This window comes from Sapajus apella, unplaced genomic scaffold, assembly GCF_009761245.1.
Source record: "Sapajus apella isolate SASKATOON/1434 unplaced genomic scaffold, GSC_monkey_1.0 scaffold14, whole genome shotgun sequence".
NCBI classification, from domain to species: Eukaryota; Metazoa; Chordata; class Mammalia; order Primates; family Cebidae; genus Sapajus; species Sapajus apella.
In genome coordinates, this window is record NW_022436954.1 from 29,783,623 (window position 1) to 29,810,845 (window position 27,223).

The window sequence follows — 27,223 nt, forward strand, 5'->3', positions numbered from 1 at the left end:
AAAGATGCAAAACTTGGGGCCGGGCACGGTGGCTCATGCCTGTAATCCCAGCCCTTTGGAAGGTTGAAGTGGGCAGATCACCTGAGTTCAGGAATTTGAGACCAGCCTGGCCAACTCGGCGAAACCCCGTCTCCACTAAAAATACAAAAGTTTGCCAGGCATGGTGGCAGGTGCCTGTAATCCCAGCTACTCGGGAGGCTAAGGCAGGAGAATCTCTTGAGCCTGGGAGGCAGAGGTTGCAGTGAGCCAACCTCCTGGTCACTCTACTGCATTCTAGCCTGGGCTATAGAGCAAGACTCTGTCTCAAAAAAAGATGCAAAAGTTTGACACAGCAGGCCGGCATGGTGGTTCATGCCTGTAATTCCAGCACTTTGGGAAGCTGAGGTGGGTGGATCACTTGAGCTCAGGAGTTGGAGACCAGCCTGGGCAACAATTTTTGTAGAAACCCTGTCTCCACAAAAATTAGCCAGGTGTATTGGCATGCACATGTAGTCCCAGCTACTCAGGAGGCTGAAGTAGAGAACTGCTTGAGCCCCGAAGTTCATGCTGCAGTGAGTTGTGACTGGGCCACTGCACTCCAGCCTGGGTGGCAGAGTAAGACCTTGTCTCAAAAAATTAAAAATAAAAATGCTTTGACACAGTCAAAGTTTGTGACCTTTTTAATTTTTTTCATTATCAAAAGAAAATATTCTACATAGAATTGTCTATCCTACCGAAGGTATAGCCTTATAAATGTGTATTTGTCTTTTCCAAGTGCAATTCTCCTTTTATATCCATATTTCACTGATTTCTTAATTGTAATAAAGTGGAAAACTGATCTAATTATATATAAAACCTTGTGTCTAAATAGATTTAATGATTAACACTAATCAATTGCTGGGAGATGAAATACAAACAAAACAGATAAATCAAACAAAACAACAAATTTACCACCAAACTTACAACAGGAATAGAAAATGGTGAAAGTGATAGAAGTACATGTGACTGCTCAATCATTACAAGCATTTTTCAATAACAGTTTTATCATATTTTCCTTTTTATAGTTAAAATATTATCTCTACATTGGATACTCTGTAAATATCACAATCTTAATGATGGATTCTAGACTCATTCAAATTAGAGCAACTGTTTTATACAAAATGATAGCAGTAGTCAACTCTAGGCAGCTGCTTGGGTGGGGTGGGGTTGTCACAGGTTCTGAAGCTAGCATTGTAGTTAGACTTTTGGGAGTCAAGAGAAGTAAATGAGTTCATGGGATATTTCAAAATATGATTCAGTAAATGATATATATCTTATAATTCTATTCATTATACATATTTTTCATATGTATATGAGAATACATATAAATATATGTAACATGTACATATATAAATGTACGTATAGATGAGAAATGCTTGTAAGTTTCTGTCCCAAACTTAGAATTACATACAAGATTCCTGAATTTCTTTTTTTTTTTTTTTTTTTGAGACCGAGTTTCACTCTTGTTACTCAGGCTGGAGTGCAATGGCACGATCTCGGCTCACCGCAACCTCCACCTCCTGGGTTCAGGCAATTCTCCTGCCTCAACCTCCTGAGTAGCTGAGATTACAGGCATGCACCACCATGCCCAGCTAATGTTTTGTATTTGTAGTAGAGACGGGGTTTCACCATGTTGACCAGGATGGTCTCGATCTCTTGACCTCGTGATCCACCCACCTCGGCCTCCCAAAGTGCTGGGATTACAGGCTTGAGCCACCGCGCCCGGCAAGATTCCTGAATTTCATAATTTGAGGCAGTATAATTTTATAGGCATGGCATGGGACTAGAAAAATGTGCTCACTCATTCTAAACCCACTTGTCACCAACTTGCTAGATTTTGGACAAGTTATTCTTTCATGCCTTAGTGTGATTATTGCAAAGTAGAATTTGCCTGTAACCCTTTAAAGAGGATTAAAATAGGTGCAAAGTCACATGAGCAAAAGTGCTTATGTAAAGCCAAGACACAACTAATAGCAAGATTTTTATGTGCAATATGGGTAACTTAAAATCAAGTTAGATTTCTTAATTAAATGTAAATGTTGCTAGATGATCTATTTGCAACAAGCAACAAAGAGACTGAGAATCTAAAATGATAAAGTCTTTAGCAGTCTGTAATGATTAAGGACTTAAACTTTTATTTGCCTTAAGATGATGCATCTTAAAAGAGAGACATACACTCACACATGCACTGTAATATGATTTATATTTTCTAGACATTTAATTTGGTAGGAATTATCAAACGTGGATTTGCAGTCTCACTCCTGTAAAAATTATAAAACAAAATAAATAATGATCATTTTTATAAATGATCCTAAATGATAAGAAAATATGATGCCTGGCAAAAATGTAAAGCACATAATTTTCTATTCTGTTTTTCAGGAGTATGTTATTTCTTGAGCTCCTGGAAGAGGAAACAAATTCACATATACCTACATACCCACCCAAATAAATTTGTGTGCACATACTCCAGAAATTTACAGCTTATATGCTACTACATTCTTAAGGAAAAATTGGTTATACATATTATTTAGAAGACTAGACAAAGAATGGGTTTAAATCACTATGGTGTTTTCCTGTTGTGTTCAGACATATTAAGAGATGCAAAAGGTTTCTGGTAACATTAATCAATATTATTTTAAGAGCAGAAAAGCAAATTACTTTTTTCAGATTCTCAAACTATAAAGTTCAACAAATTTCAAAATAATCATATGTAGTTATATATAGTGATAATTTTGCAACGAAGATGGGAGTATTTACTAATCAGTAACACGGGCAACTTCATTAATTCTAGTGTCTCCTAGATTTGAGGTCTGTTTGATAGCATAACAACCCTTGCAAATCCTTTTCATTGCAACTTTATATCCTCGAAGAACTAACTTCATAGAAAATAGTATTTTTTAGAACAAGAAAACTGCTGACCCCACTACCTATAATAAAACATTACTGACAGCAAGAGTTAAGATCTAAACCCAGCAAAATATAATGATTGCTATGCAATAATTTAACATATAAAACCAAGCGATTATATTAAAGTCGCAGATTTATACTGAAATACCAAATTCTGTGAAGTATTTCTAACCCCCCCAAAAAAATCCTAAGAAGGAGTAGGTCCAATGTCCTAACTGGATAATCTATTTTTTTTTTTTTTTTTTGGGACAGAGTCTCACTCTGTCGTCCAGGCTTTTGTGTCATGGCGTGATCTCACCTCACTGCAACCTCTGCCGCCTGGGTTCCAGTGCGTCTCCTGCCTCAGCCTCCCCAGTAGCTGGGATTACAGGCACCCACCATCATGCCTGGCTAATTTTTTTTTGTATTTTTGTAGAGATGGGTCTTCACCATGTTGGCCAGGCTGGTCTCTAACTCCTGACCTCAGGCGATTTGCCTACCTTGGCCTCCCAAAGTGCTGGGATTACAGGTGTGAGCCCCTGCTCCTGGCCTGACTTTGGATAATCTTAATGGTTAGACATTCTTGATTCTTTAATATTCAGCACAAGAAATCTATAACCTTTATCTGTACAAAGGATGCAAAGAGTTCACTAATTCTACCTACGCTCTTTACAACAAAGATTTTTTTTTTGAACCACTAAAACAAACATTATAAAAATGTGCTTTCTTCTTAACTGCAAGGATATAGAGTCAGAAAGTCTCTTATCAAGCTGATAATGATCAAGTTCAGGTTCAAGATGCAGACAGAGCTTCCGTGGTACAACACATGGCTTATTCTTCCTTTATTCCTTGCAGTTTGTCATAAAAAGCTGGAGACATGTCTTTTTTGGTTCAGGGAGAGCAAACCATTCAAATAACATGAATTTCTTCTTCTTTCCTCTCTCTTCCTCTTCCTTTTCCACCTCCTCCTCCTCCTCCTCCTCTTCTTCTTCTTCTCTTCTTCTCCTTCTCTTTCTCTTCTTCTCCTTCTCCTTCTTTCTTCTTTCTTCTTTATTTTTTTTTTTTGAGATGGAGTCTTGCTCTGTTGCCCAGGCTGGAGTGCAGTGGTGCTGCAATTTTGGCTCACTGCAACTGGCGCCTCCCAGATTCAAGCAATTCTCCTGCCTCAGCCTACCGACTGGTTGGGACTACAGGCATGCATTGCCACATCTGGCTAATTTTTGAATTTTTAGTAGAGACGGGGATTCACCATGTTGGCCAGGCTGGTCTCAAACTCCTGGCCTCCCAAAGTGCTGGGATTACAGGCATGAGCCACCATGCCCGGCCAATCAAATAACACAAATTTCTTATACCAAGATGGCAAGGTAGTCAGTGAGATGGAAGAGACATAGATTTTTTAAATACCCTGAATCCTTTTGTGGGCCCAGGATATGGTGGTGGTGGTGAAACACTGTGTTTTCTGGTCAGTGCCACTGCCTGTTCATATGAAGGTAATCCTGTGTCCTCCACAGAAGGTGGCAATGGAGACAAGGCAGCCTCCTCAGGTCTTCTGAAAATGATGGAGGGAGTGTGCCTACCCCTTTCATAGACGGCTGAAGAGCTAAGCAGAGAGACAACATTTAGGTCTAGGAAAGGTAGCATTTTTAGTTTGAGATGACAATATTTAAAAATCCAACTATCTTTATAAACATTAAACACAATGTATTAACACAACAGTTTTATTTTACCCCCGACTCTGAAAGTCTTGGTACAGTGGAAAGACTAAGAGCTTTGAAATCAGACATGGGTTTGAAATCTGATCCTGTCATTTCCTAGCTATGTGCCAAAGGCAAGTTACCTACTTCAATTTTGTCCTCTCTAAAATGGGGCTAATAATAGCTATTTTAATAGAGCAGGTTTGTGTGGATTGAGTAAGATGCATGGAAAGCTTCTGGCAGTGTCTGGTGCACTAGAGTAAGGACTCAAAACAAGTGAATTCCCTTTTTTCTTACTCCTGGATTAAAACTTTTTGAAAGTATGATGTGAAACCAAATCGAGGCTTTGTTGAAAGGTGGCGCCATTCCAGGCCGAGGAAATAGATGTCACAGATGTAATCACAACAGGCTGATGCCTGTCCCTCTCCTCCGTTCCCTCCTGCAGTCCTGCTGCCTGGCCAATCCTTCCTAAACAGTACTTTCTTCATGTCAGTCTTCTCCTCAGAAGCCAAACCCACAGCGTACTTCTGGCTGAGACAAGTTCTAACTCCCATGCCTTCTCTTCAAAGCAATAAGAGTATTGCAGCCGCACCTTAGTTTTTACAGCTCTCTACGCTACCAAGGCAGTTTCCTTACACTCCTCTATACGGGCAGTTAAGTTCTTGGCCCTTCTCTGTGCTTTCACTGGTATTGTTCCCTTTCTTGAAATATTATCTTTTCTCCCCTCTGCTTTAATCTAAGCCTAACACTTAAAAAAAATATATGTGGCTGAAATATATATTTTTTCACCATTTTCGCAAAACCTTGTCAGCCAGTGAAATGCAACGTGGGTCTGGGGTCTATTTTATTATTTTATTTTATTTTATTTTAGACAGCATCTCACTCTGTTGCTCAGGCTGGCGTGCAATGGCATGATCTTGGCTCATTGCAACCTCTGCCACCCCATCAGGTTCAAATGATTCTCTGCCTCAGCTTCCTGAGTAGCTGGGATTATAGGTGCCCACCACCATGCTGGCTAATTTTTTTATATTTTTAGTAAAGATAGTGTTGCACCATCTTGGCCAGGCTGGTCTTGAACTCCTGACCTCGTGATCTACCTGCCTCAGTCTCCCAAAGTGCTGGATTACAGGTATGAGCCACTGCGCCTGGAGGGTCTGGGGTCTTAAACCTATGGTTTTCCTTTCTCACTCGTGAAGTGCAAATTAGGATTTAAATGCTAAGAAATTGATCTGTTTAGACTTGAAGTTGGCTGTTTATAAAAGATCTATACATACATTGGCCTCCTATAGTTATGGCTAATGAAATAATTTTTTTTTTTTTTTTAGCTTGAGACGGGGTTTTTCTCTTGTCACCCAGGGTGGAGTGCAATGGCGCGATCTCGGCTCACCACAACCTCCACCTCCTGGGTTCAGGCAATTCTCTTGCCTCAGCCTCCTGAGTAGCTGGGATTACAGGCACACGCCACCATGCCCAGCTAATGTTTTGTATTTTTAGTAGAGATGGGGTTTCACCATGTTGACCAGGATGGTCTCGATCTCTTGACCTCGTGATCCACCCGCCTTGGCCTCCCAAAGTGCTGGGACTACAGGCTTGAGCCACCGCGCCCAGCGGCTAATGAAATAATTAAAATGCATAGGGGGATACATAAACCATTCTCCATGATGTGCTTATTTCACATTGCATGCTTGTATCAAAACATCTCGAGGCCGGGCGCGGTGGCTCAAGCCTGTAATCCCAGCACTTTGGGAGGCCGAGGTGGGTGGATCACGAGGTCAAGAGATCGAGACCATCCTGGTCAACATGGTGAAACCCCGCCTCTACTAAAACTACAAAAAATTAGCTGGGCATGGTGGTGCATGCCTGTAATCCCAGCTACTCAGGAGACTGAGGCAGGAGAATTGCCTGAACCCAGGAGGCGGAGGTTGCGGTGGGCCGAGATCGCGCCATTGCACTCCAGCCTGGGTAACAAGAGCGAAACTCCGTCTCAAAAAAAAAAAAAAATCTCATGTGCCCCATAAATATATATTCCTACTATGTACCCACAAAAAAAGGAAGAAGGAAAAAGTGCATAAATAAACCCTAACTTCTAGTCAATATTTACAGTATTCTTACCATCAAGAAACAGTTTAGCAGGCTCAAAATACTGCCAGCTTTTCCAAATTAAATCAGTCAATATGTCTCTTAGAGCACCTTTTTTCCTTTTGAGGTAATAATGAGATCTGAATTAGAGGGAAGAAGAGAGAAAAATTGCAGAAAAAGAAGAAAAGCAAAAGGTCTGTGTAAATCCAGGAACTGGATAATCAGCCCTTCAACAGTTGAGAAGTGACTGAGAGGATCACAAGTTTACTTAGAGAGCTCAACACAATTCCTCCTCTGTCAGAATCTGGAATGCATTCATGGTGGGCAGTCTCTTGCCACAGTCATTTAGCTCGTGACAAAAAGTTAAATTTGTTTGCTTATAGGATAAAGGAGGAGACAGCTATTTTATTTGAATAAATAAATGCTTCCATGTTGACTTTCAAAACTTAATGTATGGAAACAATGTAATAATTACATCAGTTATTAAATATCTACACAGTGTTTTCTTACACATCTCAATCTTACATGACCGAAGTGAGAAAGTATGCACTAATAATATCTCAAACTGGCAACATCCCACCATGCCTGTTTTCTTCCACAAAATAGAACAACTAGGAAATGAAAAGGTCTTGTTTTTCATTTATTGGCTTTTTTTTTTTTCTTTTTGCAATGGAGCTTTACCCCTGTTGCCTAGGCTGGAGTGCAATTGTGTGATCTCAGCTCACTGCAACCTCCACCTCCTGGGTTCAAGTGATTCTCCTGCCTCAGCCTCCCAAATAGCTGGGGTTGCAGATGCCCACCACTAACCCCTGGCTAATTTTTATATATTTTTTAATAGAGATGGGTTTTCACCATGTTGGCCAGGCTGGTTTTGAACTCCTGACCTTAGGTGATCCACCCATCTCAGCCTCCCAAGGTGCTGGGATTATAGGCATGAGCCACCACTCCCAGCCTCTTGGCTTGCTTTTTTTTTTTTTTTTTTTTTGAGACGGAGTTTCACTCATGTTACCCAGGCTGGAGTGCAATGGCGCGATCTCGGCTCACCGCAACCTCCGCCTCCTGGGTTCAGGCAATTCTCCTGCCTCAGCCTCCTGAGTAGCTGGGATTTCAGGCACGCACCACCATGCCCAGCTAATTTTTTGTATTTTTAGTAGAGACGGGGTTTCACCATGTTGACCAGGATGGTCTCGATCTCTTGACCTCGTGATCCACCCGCCTCGGCCTCCCAAAGTGCTGGGATTACAGGCTTGAGCCACCGCGCCCGGCTTGGCTTGCTTTTATAGAGGAATGAGGCAAGCTTTTCTGACAATGATCTTATTTTTTACTCTCTTCTTTCTCAGCCTCTTTCTCCCTCCCCCTACTTTCAGATTTGCAAAATATAGAAACAAATAACTCTGCTGGAAGAATTTCTTGGGGAAATAGATGAAAAGTACTTTAGTATTTACAAGTTAATCCTAACATAAGAGAAAGTCTAGTAAACCTAGTTTGGAGTATCCCCTGAAACTCAGAGAGTTGCTGGGAGGATCAAAGTGAGACACTGAATGTCACTAGAAGCATTACACTGTGCTAGTGTTAAGTACAATGAATTGCACTTTTAAAATAAAAGGTATCCAGGGTTTTAAATTTTATAACACACACAGAAGACATGTCATAATCACAGGCATAATACTCCCTGTATTCGAACTCTGCTTCTATCCCTTATGCAGGGAAGAAGCTAGGAACGTTTCAGGGGAAAAACAAGGCAAAAGGTGAAAAGACATAGTGATGCAGAAAAGTCAGAAACTGAAGAAAAGCAGGGTAGAGAAGAAAGTGTAAGCATGAGGACACTAAATAATGACTGTGCTATTCATATTGAGTGAAACTAATATGTGAGGACATACATGAACTTTTTTGGAAAAACATTGTGAATGAGGTGAAAAAGAAGAAATGATGAACTTCCAAAGACAAATTTTTTGCCTATTTCATCATTATCTTGTGGATTCCTCCCAGCTTGTGGAGAGAGTCACATTGAATAAAATCTTAGTGAAAAGTCCTAGAAAGACCTTGCTCATTTTCTATCTGTTATTGGGGAAATTAATAGAGATCTGTTAAACAAATTAAACAAATTCTTTCTTACTTTCTCTAAGCTCTCAAATTTTTATGGGCTTTATAGGGACAAAATCCTTAATCCGTGCCCATAATTCACATAATACCTTAGGGAACTTTCCAGCATGGGGCTAAAATGACCATTTATGTTCCTCTGCTATCTTTGCTGGCAGCTCCTCTTCTTTCTGTACCCTTATTGTGGGCATTCTTTAGGGCTCTGTCCTTTTTCCCTTCTGTCCCTTTACCTATTTATTTATTTATTTATTTTGAGAGAGGGTCTCACTCAGTCACCGGGGCTGCAGTGTGGTGGCACAATCGCGGCTCACTGCAGCTTCAGTCTCCCTGGCTCAATTGATTCTCGCTCCTCAGCCTCCTGAGTAGCTGGGATTACAGGCACCCACCATCATGCCCAGCTAATTTTTGTATTTTTAGTAGAGATGTGGTTCCACCATGTTGGCCAGGCTGGTCTTGAACTCCTGACCTCAGGTGATCCACCTGCCTTGGCCTCCCAAAGTGCTGGGATTACAGGCATGAGCCACCACACCCAGCCAAATTCTTACCCTTTCTTTTTGTTTTCCAAGTAAAAAGACTTTGTGGCTGATAAACACACACATATATTATATACAACATATAACATTGTATATAATATATAAAACATTACATTTTCCATTTTAATCATTCATAAATGTACATTTCAGTGGTATTCCACTCACAAGGTGCAACCATCTCCATTATCTATTTCCATAACCCTTTCATCACCGCAAAGAGAAATTCTGTACATAAGAAGCAATAACTCCCCATTCCCCTTGCTATGGTTTGAATGTTTTTGTCCTCCTCAAAACTCATGTTACAAACTTAACCCTCAATACAACAGTATTAAGAAGTGGGGCCTTTTGGGAGACTTTTAGATCATGAGGTCCCTGCCCTCATAAATGGATTAATGCTGCTGTAAGAAGGGTTTGCAGGAGTAGTGCCCTCTCTTTCTTCTGCTTTTCTGCCATGTGAGGAACAATGTTCCTCCCCTCTGGAGGATGCGGTGTTCAAGGCACCATCTTGGAAGCAGAGGCTGGGTCCTCATGAGGCATACAATCTGCTGGTACCTTGATCTTAGACTTCCTAGCCTCCAGAACTATGAGAGATAAATTTCTGCTCCCTATAAATTACCCAGTCTCAAGTATTCTGCTATAGCAGCACAAATAGACTAAGACATCCCTATCTTCCCAGGCCAAGATTATCTCTAATCTACTTTTTGTCTCTACGAATTTGCCTATCCTAGATATTGCCTATCCTAGACATTTTATATAAATGGAATCATACAATAGTTGTTCTTTTGAGTCTGGCTTCTTTCACTTGGTATCATGTTTTCAAGATCCATCCATATTGTACCATGCATCAGAACTTCATTCTTTTTTTGTGGCTGAATAATATTCCATTGCATGGATATGCCATATTTTGATAGACATTTGGGTTATTTTCATCAACCCTATTTGAATAATGCTGCTATGGACATTGGTGTACAGTATCTGTTTTCAATACTTTTGAATACAAATATAGAAGTGAGATTGCTGTGTCATGTGGTAATTCCACATTTAACTTTCTGAGGAGCTGTCAAACTGTTTTCTATAGTGGCTGCACCAGTTTACACTGGCAATGTGCATATGAGGTTCCAATTTCTCCATATCCTTACCAATACTTGTTATTTTAAAAATTGTTACAGCTACTCTAGAATAGTTGGAATTACATGTGCATGTCACCGTACCTGGTTCTCACTGTGATTTTGGTTTAATTTGCTTTTCCTTAATGTCTAACAACATTGAACACCTTTTCAAGTGCTTCTTGGCCATTCGTATATTTTTAGAGAAATGTCCATTCAAGTCCTTCATTTAAAAAAATGTGGGTTATTCATCTTTTTGTTGCTTTTATCCTTTCTTGAGCTATCTTTAAAATATAAGTCATTTTGGCTGGGTGCAGTGGCTCATGCCTGTAATCTCAGTATTTTGGGAGGCCGAGGTGGTGGATAACCTGAGGTAAAGAGTTCAAGACTGGTCTGACCAACATGATGAAACCCTGTCTCTACTAAAAATACAAAATTAGCCAGGCGTGGTGGCACATGCTTGTAATCCTGGGCAAGAGAAATCGCTTGAACCCAGGAGGCGGCGGTTGCAGTGAGCTGAGATTGCATCATTGCACTCCAGCCTGGGCCACAAGATCAGAAGTCTGGCTCAAAAAATAAATAAAATATGAGCTATTTTGTCCTGTCAAATCCAAATTTTGTTTTCTTTCTCCCAGCTTCCATATATATTTCTTCAGCACAGAAGCTTAAGTTCAAGTCATAGTCTCCCAACATTCCCAAGTTCTTTCTAATCTGACATCAAGTTCTACAGCTTCTTTTTCCTTGAAGACAGGTCCAAACTCATGACCTCACAACTGAATTACTCCACTAGCATCCTTATTGGTTTTCCTCTGTCTTCCAGTTTCTCCCAGTGTTAGTACACATTATTAAGAAAACCAGAGTGTAAGAGCTATGGGGGGCAGGCACTATGGTTATTTTACTCACCACTCTGTTCCTAGAACCTAGCATACTATCACATTCTCAAAAACCTTCCCCACAGGCTGTTTTTCTCTTTAATCCTCTGCTTGAGTGGTCCACCTCATATCTGGCAACTTAAACATAAATTCGTGGCTGCCATTCCAATTTTCCAACAATTTCCTCAGTCACTCACTACTGTTCATCACAGCTCTTAAATCCCACCTAAGCCCCACTAGTAGTTGGGTATAAAGGCATGCATCACCACACCTGGCTAATTATTTTGGTATTTTTAGTAGTGATGGGGTTTTGCCATGTTTCCCAGGCCGATCTCAAACTCCTGGGCTCAAGAGATTTCCCTGCCTTGGCCTCCCAAAGCTGGGACCACAGACATGAGCCACCATGCCTGGCCTTGGCCTACAATTATTATTTTTTTTTAAATCTTTGGTCAAGACTATTTGGCTTATCATCACCTATATGAGCCTTGGTAGTACCCATCTTGGCTCCTGTGGGTCCACTTTCTTGAAACACCCTTCCTAGTTAATTCCTCTAAAACCTATGTCCGCCAAAGTGACTAGTTGTATCCCGCACTGATGGTATGCCTGCTTGACATTCCTAGCCATTTATAAGGAGACTGTTCTCTGTTTTACATGTTTATATTCAAGTTACTTTTTTGTTATGTAGTTGCCTTGCTGCAATGGTAATCACTCTATGTAATCTCCTTCACGTGCCATAATACACTATACCAATACTGAGAGTACTAAATGAGAAGGTAGTGTGAAAGTGGTGTATATATCGTTAGCAGCAACAGGTCATGTGGAAGATGGTTATAAATACAGTTAAGGGAGATTTCTTTTTTTTTTTTTTTATAAGATCATAAAGTCAGGTAAGTTAAGTGGGATTTCATAGGCCAAATAAAATTTTTGTAGATCTACCAAATTTGAAGAAAACTTATTTGCAATATAATACTTTCTGATTGCCTATATTGTCTTCTGATAATGAGTTTTAATTTTATATGAACACTGGAGAATCTGCAGCCCATTCCCAGTTCAGACACATTTTTGAAGAAATACAAACATTGGATGGGAACACATAAACATTTCAGTGCAAGCTTTTAGAAAAATCTTAGTTTGCAAATTCATAATAATAATAGCTGGGCTAGGTACAGTGGCTCATGGCTGTAATTCCAGCATTTTGGGAGGCCGAGGTGGGAGGATTACTTGAGGTCAGGAGTTAAAGACCAGCCTGGCTAACATGGTGAAACCCCGTATGTACTAAAAATACAAAAATTAGCTGGGTGTGGTGGCAGGTGCCTGTAATCCCAGCTACTTGGGAGGCTGAGGCAGGAGAATTGCTTGAACTCAGGAGAGTTCAGTGAGCCAAGGGAGGTTACAGTGAGCCAAGATCATACCACTGAACTCCAGCCTGGGCAACAGAGCTAGACTCCATCTCAAAAAAAAAAATTGATAATAACAGCTAACCTTTATGGAGAGTACGTGCTACTCTTGCTACCAAGCACTCTCTTAAGTACTTTTTGTGCATCACATCATTTAATTCCCATAAGTCCCTTAGGAGATACATACTGTTATTATTTGGGCTACCATACTGCACAGAACCATAGGGTACCATTCACACTATAGCCCAGGTTAATGGCAACTCTCTGGAACTATGTAATATGGTAGCTCACATTATTACCTTCAATTTACTCACAGAGAAAGGGAGGCAGAGTACAAGTTTAAATAACATGTTCAAAGTCAAATGGCTAGTTAGTGGCGTACCAGGGTTTTGAATCCAGGCAATCTGGTTCAGGAACTCACACAGTGAACCACTATACCATATCTATTTCTAGGATAGGGAAAATACACCTTGGTGGTTTCTTCCAGAAACAGGAACTGGGCTAGGGGCCAATGTATTTTAGAAAGGAATCACATCTTACTACATTTAGAATTTTAAAAAACTTCATCAAACATAATGAAATGCTGCAATAAAACATTTCGAAGAGACTCTATTAATGATTAAAAATTACTGTGCTAGATAAGCCAGTCAGAAAGAGACTAATACTGTGTGATTCCACTTATATGAGGTGTTGTAGTAAAATTCAGAGACAAAAAGTGAAAAAGTGATTGCTAGAGTCTAGGAGAGGGAAAAATGGGAAAGTTTGTTGACTAGGCACAGAACTTCACCATTGCAAAATGGAAAAATAGAAAAAAGGGAGATTGGTTGCACAAGAGTGAATGAACTTAATACTACTGAACTGTATACTTGAAAACGGTTAGGATGGTGAATTTTATGTTACATATATTTTACTATTAAAAAAATGCACTGCACTGAAAATGTATTTAAATTATATTGTTCAATGCTAAAGGCAAGTTGCAAAGGAGAACATGTAACAAACATTTCTTTTTAAAACATAAAATAGGCCGGGTGCAGGGGCTCATGCCTATAATCCCAGCACTTTGGAAGGCTAAGGCAGCGGTCACCTGAGGTCAGGAGTTTGAGACCAGCTTGGCCAACATGGTGAAACCCTGTCTCTACTAAAAATACCAAAAATTAGCTGGGTGTAGTGGTGGGCACCTGAGTAGTCCCAGCTACTCAGGAGGCTGAGACAGGGGTATCGTTTGAACCTGGGAGGCGGAGGTTGCAGTGAGCCAGAAAAACACACCAAAAAACCTATAAAATATGTTATTAGGTTGGTGCAAAAGCAATTGCTATTACTTTAAATGGCAGAAACCACAGTTGCTTTTACACCACTCAAGTAGTATATGCATAGAAAAAAATCTGGAGTTTGACATACCAAATTCATAATAGTGGTTATATTTGAAAAGTAGGATTATGAGAACTTTAATTTTAGATAATATTTCTATAATACTTGAATTTAAAAATAATTCATGTATTACTTTTGTAGGCAAAAAACAGGATAAAGTCCTTTTAAAGGCCTTACTCTCCATTATCAGCACATTTTCAGATGCTCTTATCACAATGAAAATGATTTTTTTTTTTGTTACAGAGTCTCACTCTGTTGCCAGGCTGAAGTGCAGTGCTTCGATCTCAGCTCCCGGCTGCAACCACCACCCCCTGGGTTCAAGCAATTCTCCTGCCTCAGCCTCCCGAGTAGCTGGGACTATAGGTGGGTACCACCATGCCCAGCTAGTTTTTGTATTTTTAGTAGAGATGGGGATTCACCATGTTGGCCAGGATGGTCTTTATCTCTTGACCTCATGACCTGCCTGCCTTGGCCAAGAACCACTTGAAAAGGTATTCAACGTTGACATTTTTTGAACAATCCAGGTCAGTTGTTACGTAGAATTTAAATTTTATTTGCTATGAATTGAAAGCTATTCTTAATTTAGAAGACAAAGAATCTTCTAATATATATGATAAAGAATACTTTCTATTCTTTTGGAGGGATACAAAAACACTGCCCATTTTGCTGAAAAGATAAGTAAAATAATCATTATGATTAAAAAAGTACACCTGATCGCCACTTTGAGCTTGTTCATGGAATTTGAAATGTGAATAGGAAGAAATAAGCATCAATCTCTAATAGCCTGCTTAGCATCTGCTGCTTTTTTTTTTAAATAAGAATGTTTCTATGCCTACTCAGCCATATTTACTGGAAAGATATCAGTACTTTTTGTTTCAATAGGGATGCTGAGCTTCTATTATGCAAACAATTACGGCCTTTATGAATCTTTTTGAAGCTTTATCAGTGTGCTGTTATCCTTAATTGGTAACCATTTTATTTTGTTAACTTCTATTTAAAACATCAATAAAAATAGTTGAATTTAAAAGCCAGTTACACGGTTTCTATTTGGGTAGCCATGTGGATCTGTTAACTCTGTGGCTCAGAGTAAACTACAGGACTTCCTGTCTGTGGAAATAATGTGAAGATACTGGTATCTGCCTCTTGCTTAAGAAATACTGAAAAATGAAGCTGGCATATGTGAAACTTCTTGTATTCTTCCGAAGGACCTTAGAAATAGCATCATTAGGTTGTTTATGTAAATGTTAAATTAGGAGACCAAACAACTGTCACAGTCTAGAGAGGCCGGGAAGACACGACAGCTAAATGCAATGTGGTACTGTGACTGGATCTGGCAGCAGAAAGAAAACACCAGTGGGAAAACTGGTGGAGTTTAGTTAATAGTCATGAACCATTGTCATTTTCTGAGTTTTGATAATTCTACTGTGGAAATATATTAACAATGTGCCAGGCGCGGTGGCTCACGCCTGTAATCCCAGCACTTTGGGAGGCCAAGGCGGGCAGATCAGGAGGTCAGGAGTTTAAGACCCCCCTGACCAACATGGTGAAACCCCGTGTCTACTAAAAAAAAAACAAAAAAAAAAACTAGCCAGGTGTGGTGGCCTGCACCTGTAGTCCCAGCGACTCAGGAGGCTGAGGCAGGAGAACTGCTTGAACCCAGGAGGCAGAGGTTGCAGTGAGCTGAGATTGTACCACTGCACTCCAGCCTAGGCAATTTATTTAATAAATAAATAAATAAAATAAATATATATACACACACACACAATGTAGGAAATTGGGCGGGAACTCTCTTTAATACCTTTACAATTTCTGTATGCATCTAAAATTCTTCCTAAATAAAAGGCTTATTTAAGAAAATAGGCAGCTATTTGCTTGACCCTTGTTTTTTTTTTAGAAACAGTGTTTCACCATGTTGGTCAGGCTGGTCTTGAACTCCTGACCTCAGGTGATCCACCTGTCTCAGCTTCCCAACGTGCTGGGATTACAGATGTGAGCCACTGCACCTGGTCCTGCTTGACCCATTTTAAAAATAACGATATAGAATGTCTAGTAATGAATTACATAGTTTTACTTAGTACTTACCCTGGATGTTGTAGCCTATTACACTTAGTGATGCAAAGATAGTAGCCAAGTAATCCAAAAATAACCAAAAATACTCCAGCAGCAATTAATCCAGTCAGAAGGCCCATAACATCAATTTTCTCTCTGTTGCCATCTTGAAATAAATCATTAAAATAACATAAATATAACAACTACATAGCATCACCTATGATTTCAACAAATTTAATCCTGGGTCTAAACACATTATACAGCATCTAATCATTGATGTTGACTTCTTTCAAGTCTTTGTGCTAGAGAGTCTACCTAAAAAAATTTAAATGACACTTCTAAAAGCGGTAGTTACGGTTATTCTTTTATTTATTTAAAATAGGTCGTATTAAATGTAATATTCAGCATTAAGTGGGATAAACATATTTGCTCCTCAACTAGACATACTTTGGTATTAATCACTAAGATTATATTTATTAAGCAACTCAGGGTAGCTATGCGATATAACCTGCCATGGCGGCTGGTGGGGGGTCCTACAGAAGAGGAATGAAAGAATAGCTGGTGAAAAATACACCCAACTAAAATGCAGCTAGAGATGATCAATACAGATTAGATAAAGGATCTCCCCTCTCTACAAGTTACTTAATTCGATCCAACAATCTTATCTGGCAAAATGTTCCATCTACCTTTAATGGTTAAAAAAGAAAACAGGTTAACATAGTTTACATCTTGAAATGAATAGAATCTACTTTTATTCTATGCAAGTCTTGACATAGCTGAGCTGTTTAAAACAGCTTTAAGCCCATTATCTCATTTCCCTAGTATCTCACCAAACTTGATTTTCAGTGTATAAATAGATGAATCTGTCCTTTTCTGTCTGAGATAGCCCAGTGTATAGTTGAGAAATCTCCTTGTATTTATAAGATTTGTATGTTGAGTAACAGCCAAACTCAAAACAATAAAACTAAAATGTATTACAATAGAGAGAGGGCGAGAAAAGCATTAAATTTGATCAATTATTGTTTTACCTGATTTTGTGGTTGGTCCTTTTGCTGAATATTCCTGCCAAAATGCGTTCTAAAAAAAAGGTAAAATTCCCAGGTTTATTCAATATCTTTATTATCATTATTTCATTTGGTCCCAATGACCTAGACTAGGGGTAGTAAACTCTTGGCAGGTATCATAAGTTGGAGACCAGTTCATTCAAGCTGAAGGGTGTGACTCACTCTAATTAAAGCACTACCACCCCTAACTGCCTCTGCTGTTTGTCTATCTAATTGTCAAGGGATTACTGCCAGTTCCAGCTCTTTACTACTGTGCCTGCTATTTTCCCTTCACCTGACTGGAGCTCCCACTAAGGCACTGCATTATTGGGAAATTATTGCATTAGAGAGTAGGTGAAAGTACCAAAGTTAGAAGTTGAGGCTGTGGACTCACTACCATGTTTGAACAGGAGACTGAATTTTTCTGTGGGAGATAAGCCCTCATTTTGTCTCAGGACTTTTTTTTTTTTTTTTTAAAGACAGGATTGCTCTGTAGCCCAAGCCAGAGTGCAGTGATGTGATCATGACTCACTGCAGCTTTGACTTTCCAGGCTCAAGCAATCCTCCAACATCTGCCTCCTAAGTAGCTGGAACTACAAGCACATGCCACCACTCCCAAGTAATTTTTTCTTTTTTGTAGAGACGGAGATTTCACCATAAAGCCCAGGCTGATTTTGATTTCCTGGGCCCAAGCAATCCTCCCACCTCTGCACCCCAAAGTGCTGGGATTACAAGTATGAGCCACTGTGCCCTTCTGGAAGATCTTATTGAAAAGTATTTATTGATTTGGGAAGACATTCTTGAGACAATTTTAAGTTCAGTGCTACCTGAGAGAATAGAAATGAATTTTAAGGAACTATGATAAAATTAGAAAAGGTTTGTGAAAAACAGAATAAAATTCCAACAGGCACAACTACACAGTATATGCTTCGTTTTTCTCCTTAATAGACACAGCAAATACTTGCAGGGAATGGGAGGGTGGGCACAATGATATAAAAGTCAACAACTAGGTTCCATTACCACCTGCATTTGAAGGATACCTAAGGAGGTTCTTATCGACCAAAAAGTAAAATAGGACTCTTAGGAAAGGGAAAAAGGAGCTAGCATTATGAAATCTACAAAGGTAAAGAATTTAGGGCTGGGTGCTGCAGCTCACGCCTGTAATCCTAGCACTTTGTCAGGCTGAGGCGGGTGGATTGCCTGAACTCAGGTGTTTGAGACCAGCTTGGGCAACATGGTGAAACCCCGTCTCTACTAAAATACAAAAAAATTATCCCGGCATGGCAGCATGCACCTGTAGTCCTAGCTACTTGGGAGGCTGAGGCAGGAGAATTGCTTGAACCCGGGAGGTGGAGGTTGTAGTGGGCAGAGATTGTGCCACCGTACTCCAGCCTGGGCGGCAGAGTAGACTCTGTCTCCAAAAAAAAAAAAAAAAAAAAAGATAATTTGGGTTACTTAATGTTTTTGAAGACTGTGACAGATTATCATAGGCACAATGCCATCTGTTTTGTACCTTGTCAAGATTAACAGAACTTGATTATATTCTAAGAAAGAACTTTTAAAAATGTTTCCCTTAAATTGCACTGATAGACCAAACAATACATTTCCAAATACAAGGGCTATAAGTTTTGTATCCTCAGTGCCAAGGAGAACACCTGGCACATATCAGACTGTCAGTAAATACTTGAAATATAAATATGGGTAATCAAGTAGGTAAGGTCACCGATAGGACAAATTACTTAGTCATAAATGATTGAAGCCTGAGTTAGAGCACTAACCACAAAATCTTGGAGTTAAATTCACTCTGCCCCATGATGAATTTTAAATATAATAAACATTAAACACACAAAATCACAACAGTCAATAATTTACTAATTACTATAAACCCCATTAATCGGGTGTAGAGCCAAGTCTAAACAGGTTAATTACCATTTTAACGAAGTAGAAAGAGATATCAGGTACATAACCCTGATTTTGTTTAAAGCGTAAAATCTCTAATAACTGAAAGTGCCACTTTCTTAAGTACAATTGAATAATACCAGATAATTAACATAATCAACCACATTACCGTTTTATCTTCATCCACAAAAATCTCTCTGGCTTCCTCATAATTGCAAAGTTCTTCAGTGCACTCTCTTTCTAGGTCACCAGGAGTGAAGAGCTCCAAATCAAATCTATTATACAGGAGGCGTCTATGTATGAAAAAGTTTGCTTCTTCTTTTGATGTAAACACTAATAAAGTAATGAAAAAGACTTAAACATTGATCAAAACTATTCAAAAAATTCCTGTTTTAATTGTGGAAAAAGTGAATAGTCCTCTTGATGTGGTTAAATTATACAAAACTTTTTTGTAAAGCTTTAAAATCTAACCAAAAAAAAAAGAAAAGGCATCAGTGAAGATAATTTCCTATAAATATGAAATATAAAATTAGCATAATTCCGCTGGAGTTATGTCCAAAGTTACTAGTATAAATAACAATTATTTAAATATCTTTTTCTCTCCAGATAGTTATTTTCCCAATAATTGACAGGTCAGACTATTCTGTTTCTAAAGAATTTGTTCTCTATTATCTTGACTGAGAAAAATTAGTGGGGCATTATGGACAGCATATTGAACTGAGAGTTAAAAGACAGATTTTTGGTTTTGATTTAGCTTAAGCTATCAGTTGTATATTCTAAGATAAGTCACTTACATCCTTTGGGCTGCCATTTCCTCATTTGTAAAACCAGGAATTAAATTAAATAATCACTAAGATCTCTTTAAGTTCTTAATTTTGTTGTTGTTGTTTTTTGAGATGGAGTCTCACTCTGTCACCCAGGCTGAAATGCAATGGCACAGTCTCAGCTCCACCTCCCAAATTCAAGTGATTCTCCTGCCTTAGCCTCCCAAGTAGCTGGGACTACAGGCATGTGCCACCACACCTGGCTAATTTTTGTATTTTTAGTAGAGACAGGGTTTCACTGTTTTGGTCATGCTGGTCTCGAACTCCTGACTTCGTGATCCACTCGCCTTGTCTTCCCAAAGTGCTGGGATTACAGGCATGAACCACTACATCTGGCCGAGTTCTTAAATTACAAATTAATGCTTATACATTAGAGTTGCTGTATTCAAGTTTATGCTAAAAGTTATAAAATTCTAACCTTCTAAATTAGTGAAAATATAAGCTAATTGTAAGATTTAACTAAAGACATTCAGTTCTTTCCAAAGTAGTAGCTCCCTCTACTGTACTCCCCAAATACGTGTCTCTAATGTTTTATAAGTTTCCCTTTACATTTGACGGGAAGGTAAATGGTAAACACTACAAGGTTCAGAACAGGTTGACACAAAACCAAAGCATCCAACTATGGTAGTATTTTCAAAACCCACAAACTTTAAACTTGTTCTGGTGTCACACAAACAAAGCTTAAGAGATTTTGCTCCAGATCATATTACTAAGACTGGAATTCCAAAAGTGAGAACTACATCACAATGCTTAAAAGAATTTAAAAGTGCGGATACTTTTCACTGCTCACCATTACTAAAGAAAGAATGTATTAAAATAGGCAATTGAAAGACTGCTCATGAGCGATCATGGCTGGAAAACTCATACTGATTTGTGTGTGACCTCGAGTCTCACATTTATTTTTGCCCCTTTAAGAACAGTCACATCTTGTCCAAGATATTTTTTCTATAAATGAATTATCTTTCCAAACAGGTCTGAATGTTCTAGAGCTATTTTGTCTAATGCAGTAACCGCTAGCCACAGAAGGCTGGGAGCGGTCGCTCACGCCTATAATCCCAGCAGGCTAAGGCAGGTGGATCACCTGAGCCCAGGAGTTGGAGACCAGCCTGGGCAACACAGTGAAACCCCATTTCTACAAAAAATACAAAAATTAGGCTGGTGTGGTGGTGCATGCCTGTAGTCCCAGCTACTTGGGAGGCTGAGGTGGAAGGATAACTTGAGTCCAGGAGGTAGAGGTTGCGGTGAGCTGAGATCATGCCACTGCCCTCCAGCTTGGGCAACAGAGCAAGATCCTATCTCTAAATGAATAAATAAGAACTGTGGCTTATCTGAATTGAAATGTGCAGTAAGCATAAAACACACATAAGGATTTCAAAAGCTTGGTGTATAAAAGAAAAAGAATGTGAAATGTCTCCATAATGTTTTATATTGCTTATATTTTAAAATGGTGACATTTTGTGTACTAGATTAAATGATATACATTCTTAAAATTAATTTCATCTATTATTTTTTACTTTTTAAAATGTGGCTATTAGAAAAATTTAAATTATGTAGCTCACATTATATTTTGGGGGAGCAGCACTATTCTACCGTGTCCATTTCTATGTTATAAATAACAAATAAGGGCTATTCAAACCAAATGGGAAGCTACAATGGGATAATTGGTGATGGCTGTTTTGAAAAGTATTCTAAAAGGTAGATAGAGGGGCTAGTGTGATGAAATATTTCTATTCTGTTTCCTCCTTTGTTTTATTGTAGATTTTATATGATCACAAATGGAGATAGTATGAAAAATTTTCCAAGCCTCCATCACCCCTCACTGGGATTCCTACAATGGTCTTCCAAGGGTCTCCTTGCTGCTCTATAGTCTGTTTTTAACATAACAACCAAAGAGAGCCCTTTAAAAGATAAGATAGACTTTGTTCCTACTTTGCTTTTTAAAAACCTTCTAACAGCAATTCCACCACCTGCAGTAAAAGCCAAAGTCATTACAATGGCTTACACGGCCCTCTTCGGTCTGGCCCCCAAGCCCTTACCCCTCTAACCTCATCTCCTACCACTTTCCCTGCATATTCTGTTGTAGCTATGCTGGCTTCCAACACACCTGGTCCTCTCTGGCCTTTGGACTTACTGTTCTGAACAGAACTTACTTATTTCAGTTTGCTCTCTCACATCCTTCAGGATTTTGTTCAATGCTACCTGGAACTCCCATGCCTACCCACCCACCCCTGGCACTCCCTGTTCACACTCTGCCTTTCTCTATAGTCCTCATCACCATCTGGTTTTCTATATGCTTTACTCACCCCTGTTCTCCTCACTAGAAGGCAAGCTCCATTAAAGCAGGGATGTTGGTTCTTGGCCCATAAGAGGTGCTCAAAAAAATTACTGACTGAATGAACAAACTTAACTTTGCAATAGTGGGAGGAAACTCTTGGACCTAAAGTCTACCAACTGAAGTAATTCATAGGTATAGGTCTGGTGTTTCCCAGCTTGGTATAGGTTTAAAGTATCAAACTATTGATGAAGCAACCCATAGCCTGCCTCACTTAGCTATACTTACTGCATAAAATCTAAGTTCAGGGCTGGGCGCGGTGGCTCAAGCCTGTAATCCCAGCACTTTGGGAGGCCGAGGCGGGTGGATCACGAGGTCAAGAGATCGAGACCATCCTGGTCAACATGGTGAAACCCCGTCTCTACTGAAAATACAAAAAATTAGCTGGGCATGGTGGCGCGTGCCTGTAATCCCAGCAACTCAGTAGGCTGAGGCAGGAGAATTGCCTGAACCCAGGAGACGGAGGTTGCGGTGAGTCGAGATCGCGCCATTGCACTCCAGCCTGGATAACAAGAGCGAAACTCCGTCTCAAAAAAAAAAAAAAAAAAAAAAAAATAAAAAAAAAAAAATCTAAGTTCAGAATGGAGAATTAGATATCTGCCTCTGTATTGCTACTTCTCAAATATGTCCAGATCCTTCCATTTTATTGGCTAAAAAATGCAGTGCCAAATTTCTCACGATAGTCTTCTGTTCCAGTAGGTTGAGTTATTAAAAATACACCCCCAAGAGGCCGAGATGGGTGGATCACGAGGTCAGGAGGTCTTGACTGACCTGGCTAACATGGTGAAACCCCGTCTCTACTAAAAATACAAAAAATTAGCTGGGCATAGTGGTACCCACCTGTAGTCCCAGCTACTCGGGAGGCTGATGCAGGAGAATCACTTGAACCTGGGAAGGTTGCAATGAGCAGAGGTTGCAATGAGCTGAGATTGCGCCACTGCACACCAGCCTGGGCAACAGAAAGAGACTCTGTCTCAAAAAAAGAAAAATACACCACTATGGAACTCAAAAGCTACTTTTATAGGGGAAATTAAAAAAGGGAGAGCCACAAACATTTTCATTTTTCCTTAAATAATATTTATGCCAATATCATAAATATTATATTTATGATTACTCATGCTATTATGATTAATACTATATTAAACATGGCTTCGAGGGACTGCTGTGTGCCATTCCCCTCAGTGTGAAAGTTCTGATCCTGTCACTGACTGACCTTCAGTGCCAGATCAGATTTTTTCCTGTATCCCTTATGATCTCAGGAGAAATACTGTCTTTTGTTACTGGATTCTAAGTAACCCTGAATTTGCTTTTAATTGAAAGGAAGCAAACCTCCCTGCCCTTGGAATGCCCTTGGCTTTCAGCAAGAGCTCCTATTTTCCCCTTGACCATGGCTGGAGGATGCAATGGCCTTGGCTCTACTTTCTTAGATTCTCTTCCCTTCTCTATTTCTCCTGTCTTAGACTATCCTAAGACGCTGACCATGCATTTCACTGCTCTAAATTCGCCAACCCAGATACTGCATTCTCTTCAATTCTATCTCCTTGTGTTTTCTAAATAAGCTCCTTTACAGTCATTTCAACTCCAACCTCATGCTTTATCAGTAATCCCAGCACTTTGGGAGGCCGAGGCTGGTAGATCACCTGAGGTCAAGAGTTCAAGACCAGCTTGGCTAACATGGTGAAACCCCCTCTCTACTAAAAATACAAAAAAAATTAGCCAGGCACAGTGGCATGCACCTGTAATCCCAGCTATTCGGGAGGCTAAGGCAGGAAAATCACTTGAACTCAGGAGGCGGAGGTTGCAGTAAACCGTGATCGCGCCACTGCACTCCAGTCTGGGAGACAGAGTGAGTCTCCGTCTCAAAAATAACAAAGAAGAATTTAGCCAAAGGTCCTTTATTTCTGGTTACTTTTTATACCTCCATTTATTATAGCCCGTTTGCAGATGGAAGGCATTGGCTTCTCTGCCATACAACTCTCTTGAGGCAGAGTTACTGCTGCTCACTCTTTCCTCCTTTCTTAGAGTTCTCTGTTCCAGCTTCTGTTATACAGTTGATGGAGACTGTCTGTTTAACACCCTGCCTCCTGCACCAGATGAAAATGTCCTCCAGGGCACAGGTTGCAGCCTTTCATGTCTGTGACAGCACACAGCATAGGGCCTGGCACTTGGCATGTGTTCATAAAGTTGTGACTGACTGAACAAGTTGTATTTTCAAATGTGTCGGATCCCTCATTCACATTTCCATAGACATCTCCAGCTCTCCACACCCAGGTATGATCTCTAAATTCCCTCCATAGCTTGTGATGTCCTTGAGAGTGTCTTTATTTATTTATTTTTGTGTTTATGTTTTAAATAAAATTCACTCTGTCACCCAGGCTGGAGTGCAGTGGCACAATCTCAGCTCATGCAGCCTCCATCTCCCCAGTAGTTGGGATTACAGGCACATGCCACTATGCCGGGCTATTTTTGTATTTTTAGTAGAGACAGGTCTTCACCATGTTGGCCAGGCTGGTCTTGAATTCCTGACCACCTGCCTTGACCTCCCAAAGTGCTAGGATTACAGGCGTGAACCACCATGTCCAGCGAAAGTGTCTTTTATCCCTGTGTCATGTGAATGAATGATTGCACTTACAATTATATTAGGGAAGAGCATCTGAGTATGGAATCTTTTAAGTGCAACCTTCTAAGTGGACTGATATATACGGTGCAGCTTGGGAGGGACTAAAAAGGATCCTCTTCCAAAATCTCTCCCTATTCCTCTAGCTAGCCTATCCAGTTGTCTAGAATTCTGTCATCAGAGTTTGACTCTTTTGGGTTAATGGATTGTTCTATCTCAACACACACAACTGTGTTAATCATTAATAAAGTCAGTTAGGAGTATTAGTGTAACAGATCCTTCCCAAATGAAAATGAGCTGAGAACAGGATCTGATGAGAAGGGATAAGAGACAGGAACGTGTGGGGACATGGATCCAGAGTACTGGCACTGGTTGGGGAAGCACCGTGACTAGTCAGGGAGAAAGATGCTAAGAGCCAGAGGCTTTTTTTTTTTCTTCTGTTTTTTGGTTTTACTAGGTTAGGCTTTTAAAATATAGGCAGGAAACAAACTGTTAATGAGAAGCCTAAAAACTATCGACTTCTAGGTTGGCAAGCCCCAAACCTAATCTGTCAACTAGCTGCTTTTATCTAGACAACTAGACCATCTGAAAGTCAAAAAGGACCTCAGAGATGATTTTACACCCCACTCCCATCACTTTTAAAGATGAAGACATTCAAGCCCAATGGGGTTAATTTATCTTGCTCAGGGTCTCACAACAAGTCCAGACTAGATCCTGGACTCCCCGTTGACCTTTCCAGGAAGAACAAGTAATTATGCTCATTATAATCACCACACAGCTTCCTCTAGAGAAATGTCACTCACTGATTTTCAGAAGCTGAAATAGGTTTTCCATTCAATTAACCACAAACAAGCTCTTACATATATACTTATTAAAGGAAACTCAGAGAAATCAAGTTGTATAAATTGCAGTTAAAGAACATAAAAAACCACAACCTTGCCAAATATACCACAAATTAAACTAAAGAATATTTTAGTGCTTCTATGATTGATCAGGGTATGTCATTTCAAATACTGCACTTTCTCACTGACATCTGTACCACGCGGCTCCGGGTTCCAGGGACGTTTTTGTGCTTACCTTCTTCTCCCACATGAGTAGAAGCTTTTGGGCCTCTTGTGCAATGAGGAAACGCCAGGGTAACTGTGGGCAGTTGGCTGAGTAGAACCAGAAGTGTAAACATAGTCTGGCAACTGTCAAACAAACTAAAACAAACAAAAAACATAGTTTAAAAAAAAAAAAAAAAAAGCCCCTGGCTCAGCACTCCGAGTTTCTGTCGAACTGAATCACCAACCTGTTGCACTCCAAGCCTCGACGTGAGAGCGCACAGCGCGTGGTTTCGGTCGCCGGGACTCCAGGCACGCCCAGAAAGCAGCCCCCGAGAGCGCCTGGGACAAATGCCGCGCCCCGGGACCCTGCCGAGGGCTGATCCGGGACCTGTCGCTGCGGGCAACCCTCAGCTATGTGTTCGAATCCAACGCAGTCCGCCGAGGTGGCCTCCACCGATGTGCCCCCCTTCCCAGTAGCTCCCTCCCCGCCGAGTCCCCCCTCCAGGCCCCGCACCTGTGTCCCCCCGCACATGTTCCAGCAGCCACCGGGCCAGAGTCTTGTCTTGGGGTGGTTCCTTCGGCCGTCAGGCCCTCGGTCTCCGGCGCCCTCAAACCTCTGCGACGCTCCGGGCCTCGCTCTCCCCAGGGTTTGGGTGGTCCCTTGCGCAAACCGGGTACGCGTCTGGGGTCCGCAGAAGGGCGCCTGGGGAACACGCGCTGCGCGAGGTCCTGCCTCGGTACTGGGAGGCGGCCGACGGAGGAAGGGAGGAGACGGCTACCTGGGGACACCTGGCCGCGCCCCTCCTCCCGGGGGCCGGCCTACCTGCGGCCAGCGGGCGGGCAGTAGGCCGGCGTCTCCTTGGAGTCCGCGCTGCGCTCTCAGCCGCCTCAGCTTCTGTCCCAGCCCCGGGCTGGCCAGGCCGTCAGCCGCCAGTTCTGGCCCCGCCTTGGCGGCGCGGGTTGCTGCTTTTCGATTTGTGCCTGCACCCGGCGTTCTCAATGCTCCTAATCCAGGGAGCGTTTCGGTTCTCAGTCCTAAGCAGAGCGCCCTCGGTGCGTCCAGAGCTTTTCGCTATGGGTCTCGCTAGGCCATGGGTCCTGCGGTTACCTTAGATCAACTGTTTTCAAAAGAGTGGTCCAGGGACAAGGACAAGATATTCATCAGACAAAATACCCTTTATTCGTGATAAGAGATGGAAATGGCCTTAAATTTAATTATTTCATTGGTTCTCCAATGGTGGTCTGCCAGGTCTGGATGTCTCCAAGATCTTTTCCAGGGGTCTCTCAGGTCAAAACTCTTTCCATTATGGTAACAATACATGATTTGCCATTTTCACTTTCATTCTCTCAAGTGTACAGT

At 40.7% G+C, this 27,223-nt stretch overlaps 1 protein-coding gene across 2 annotated transcripts; it reads right to left on the minus strand.

The window, feature by feature from the left end:
* Positions 1 to 3,964: 3,964 nt before the first annotated feature.
* On the minus strand, positions 3,965 to 26,799 carry PRRG4 (proline rich and Gla domain 4). 2 transcript variants are annotated; one of them, XM_032283646.1, is made up of 6 exons: positions 26,378 to 26,798; positions 25,895 to 26,019; positions 19,214 to 19,377; positions 17,131 to 17,179; positions 16,136 to 16,268; positions 3,965 to 4,504 (listed from the first exon to the last, which is right to left on the minus strand). In XM_032283646.1, exons 2-6 carry the CDS (start codon positions 25,995 to 25,997, stop codon positions 4,273 to 4,275), a joined length of 681 nt encoding a protein of 226 aa, XP_032139537.1. In that variant the 5' UTR covers positions 25,998 to 26,019; positions 26,378 to 26,798; the 3' UTR covers positions 3,965 to 4,272. The 2 variants fall into 2 exon arrangements, with proteins under 2 accessions (XP_032139537.1, XP_032139538.1); XM_032283647.1 differs by having other exon boundaries at positions 4,119 to 4,504; positions 25,898 to 26,019; positions 26,378 to 26,799.
* Positions 26,800 to 27,223: the final 424 nt, after the last annotated feature.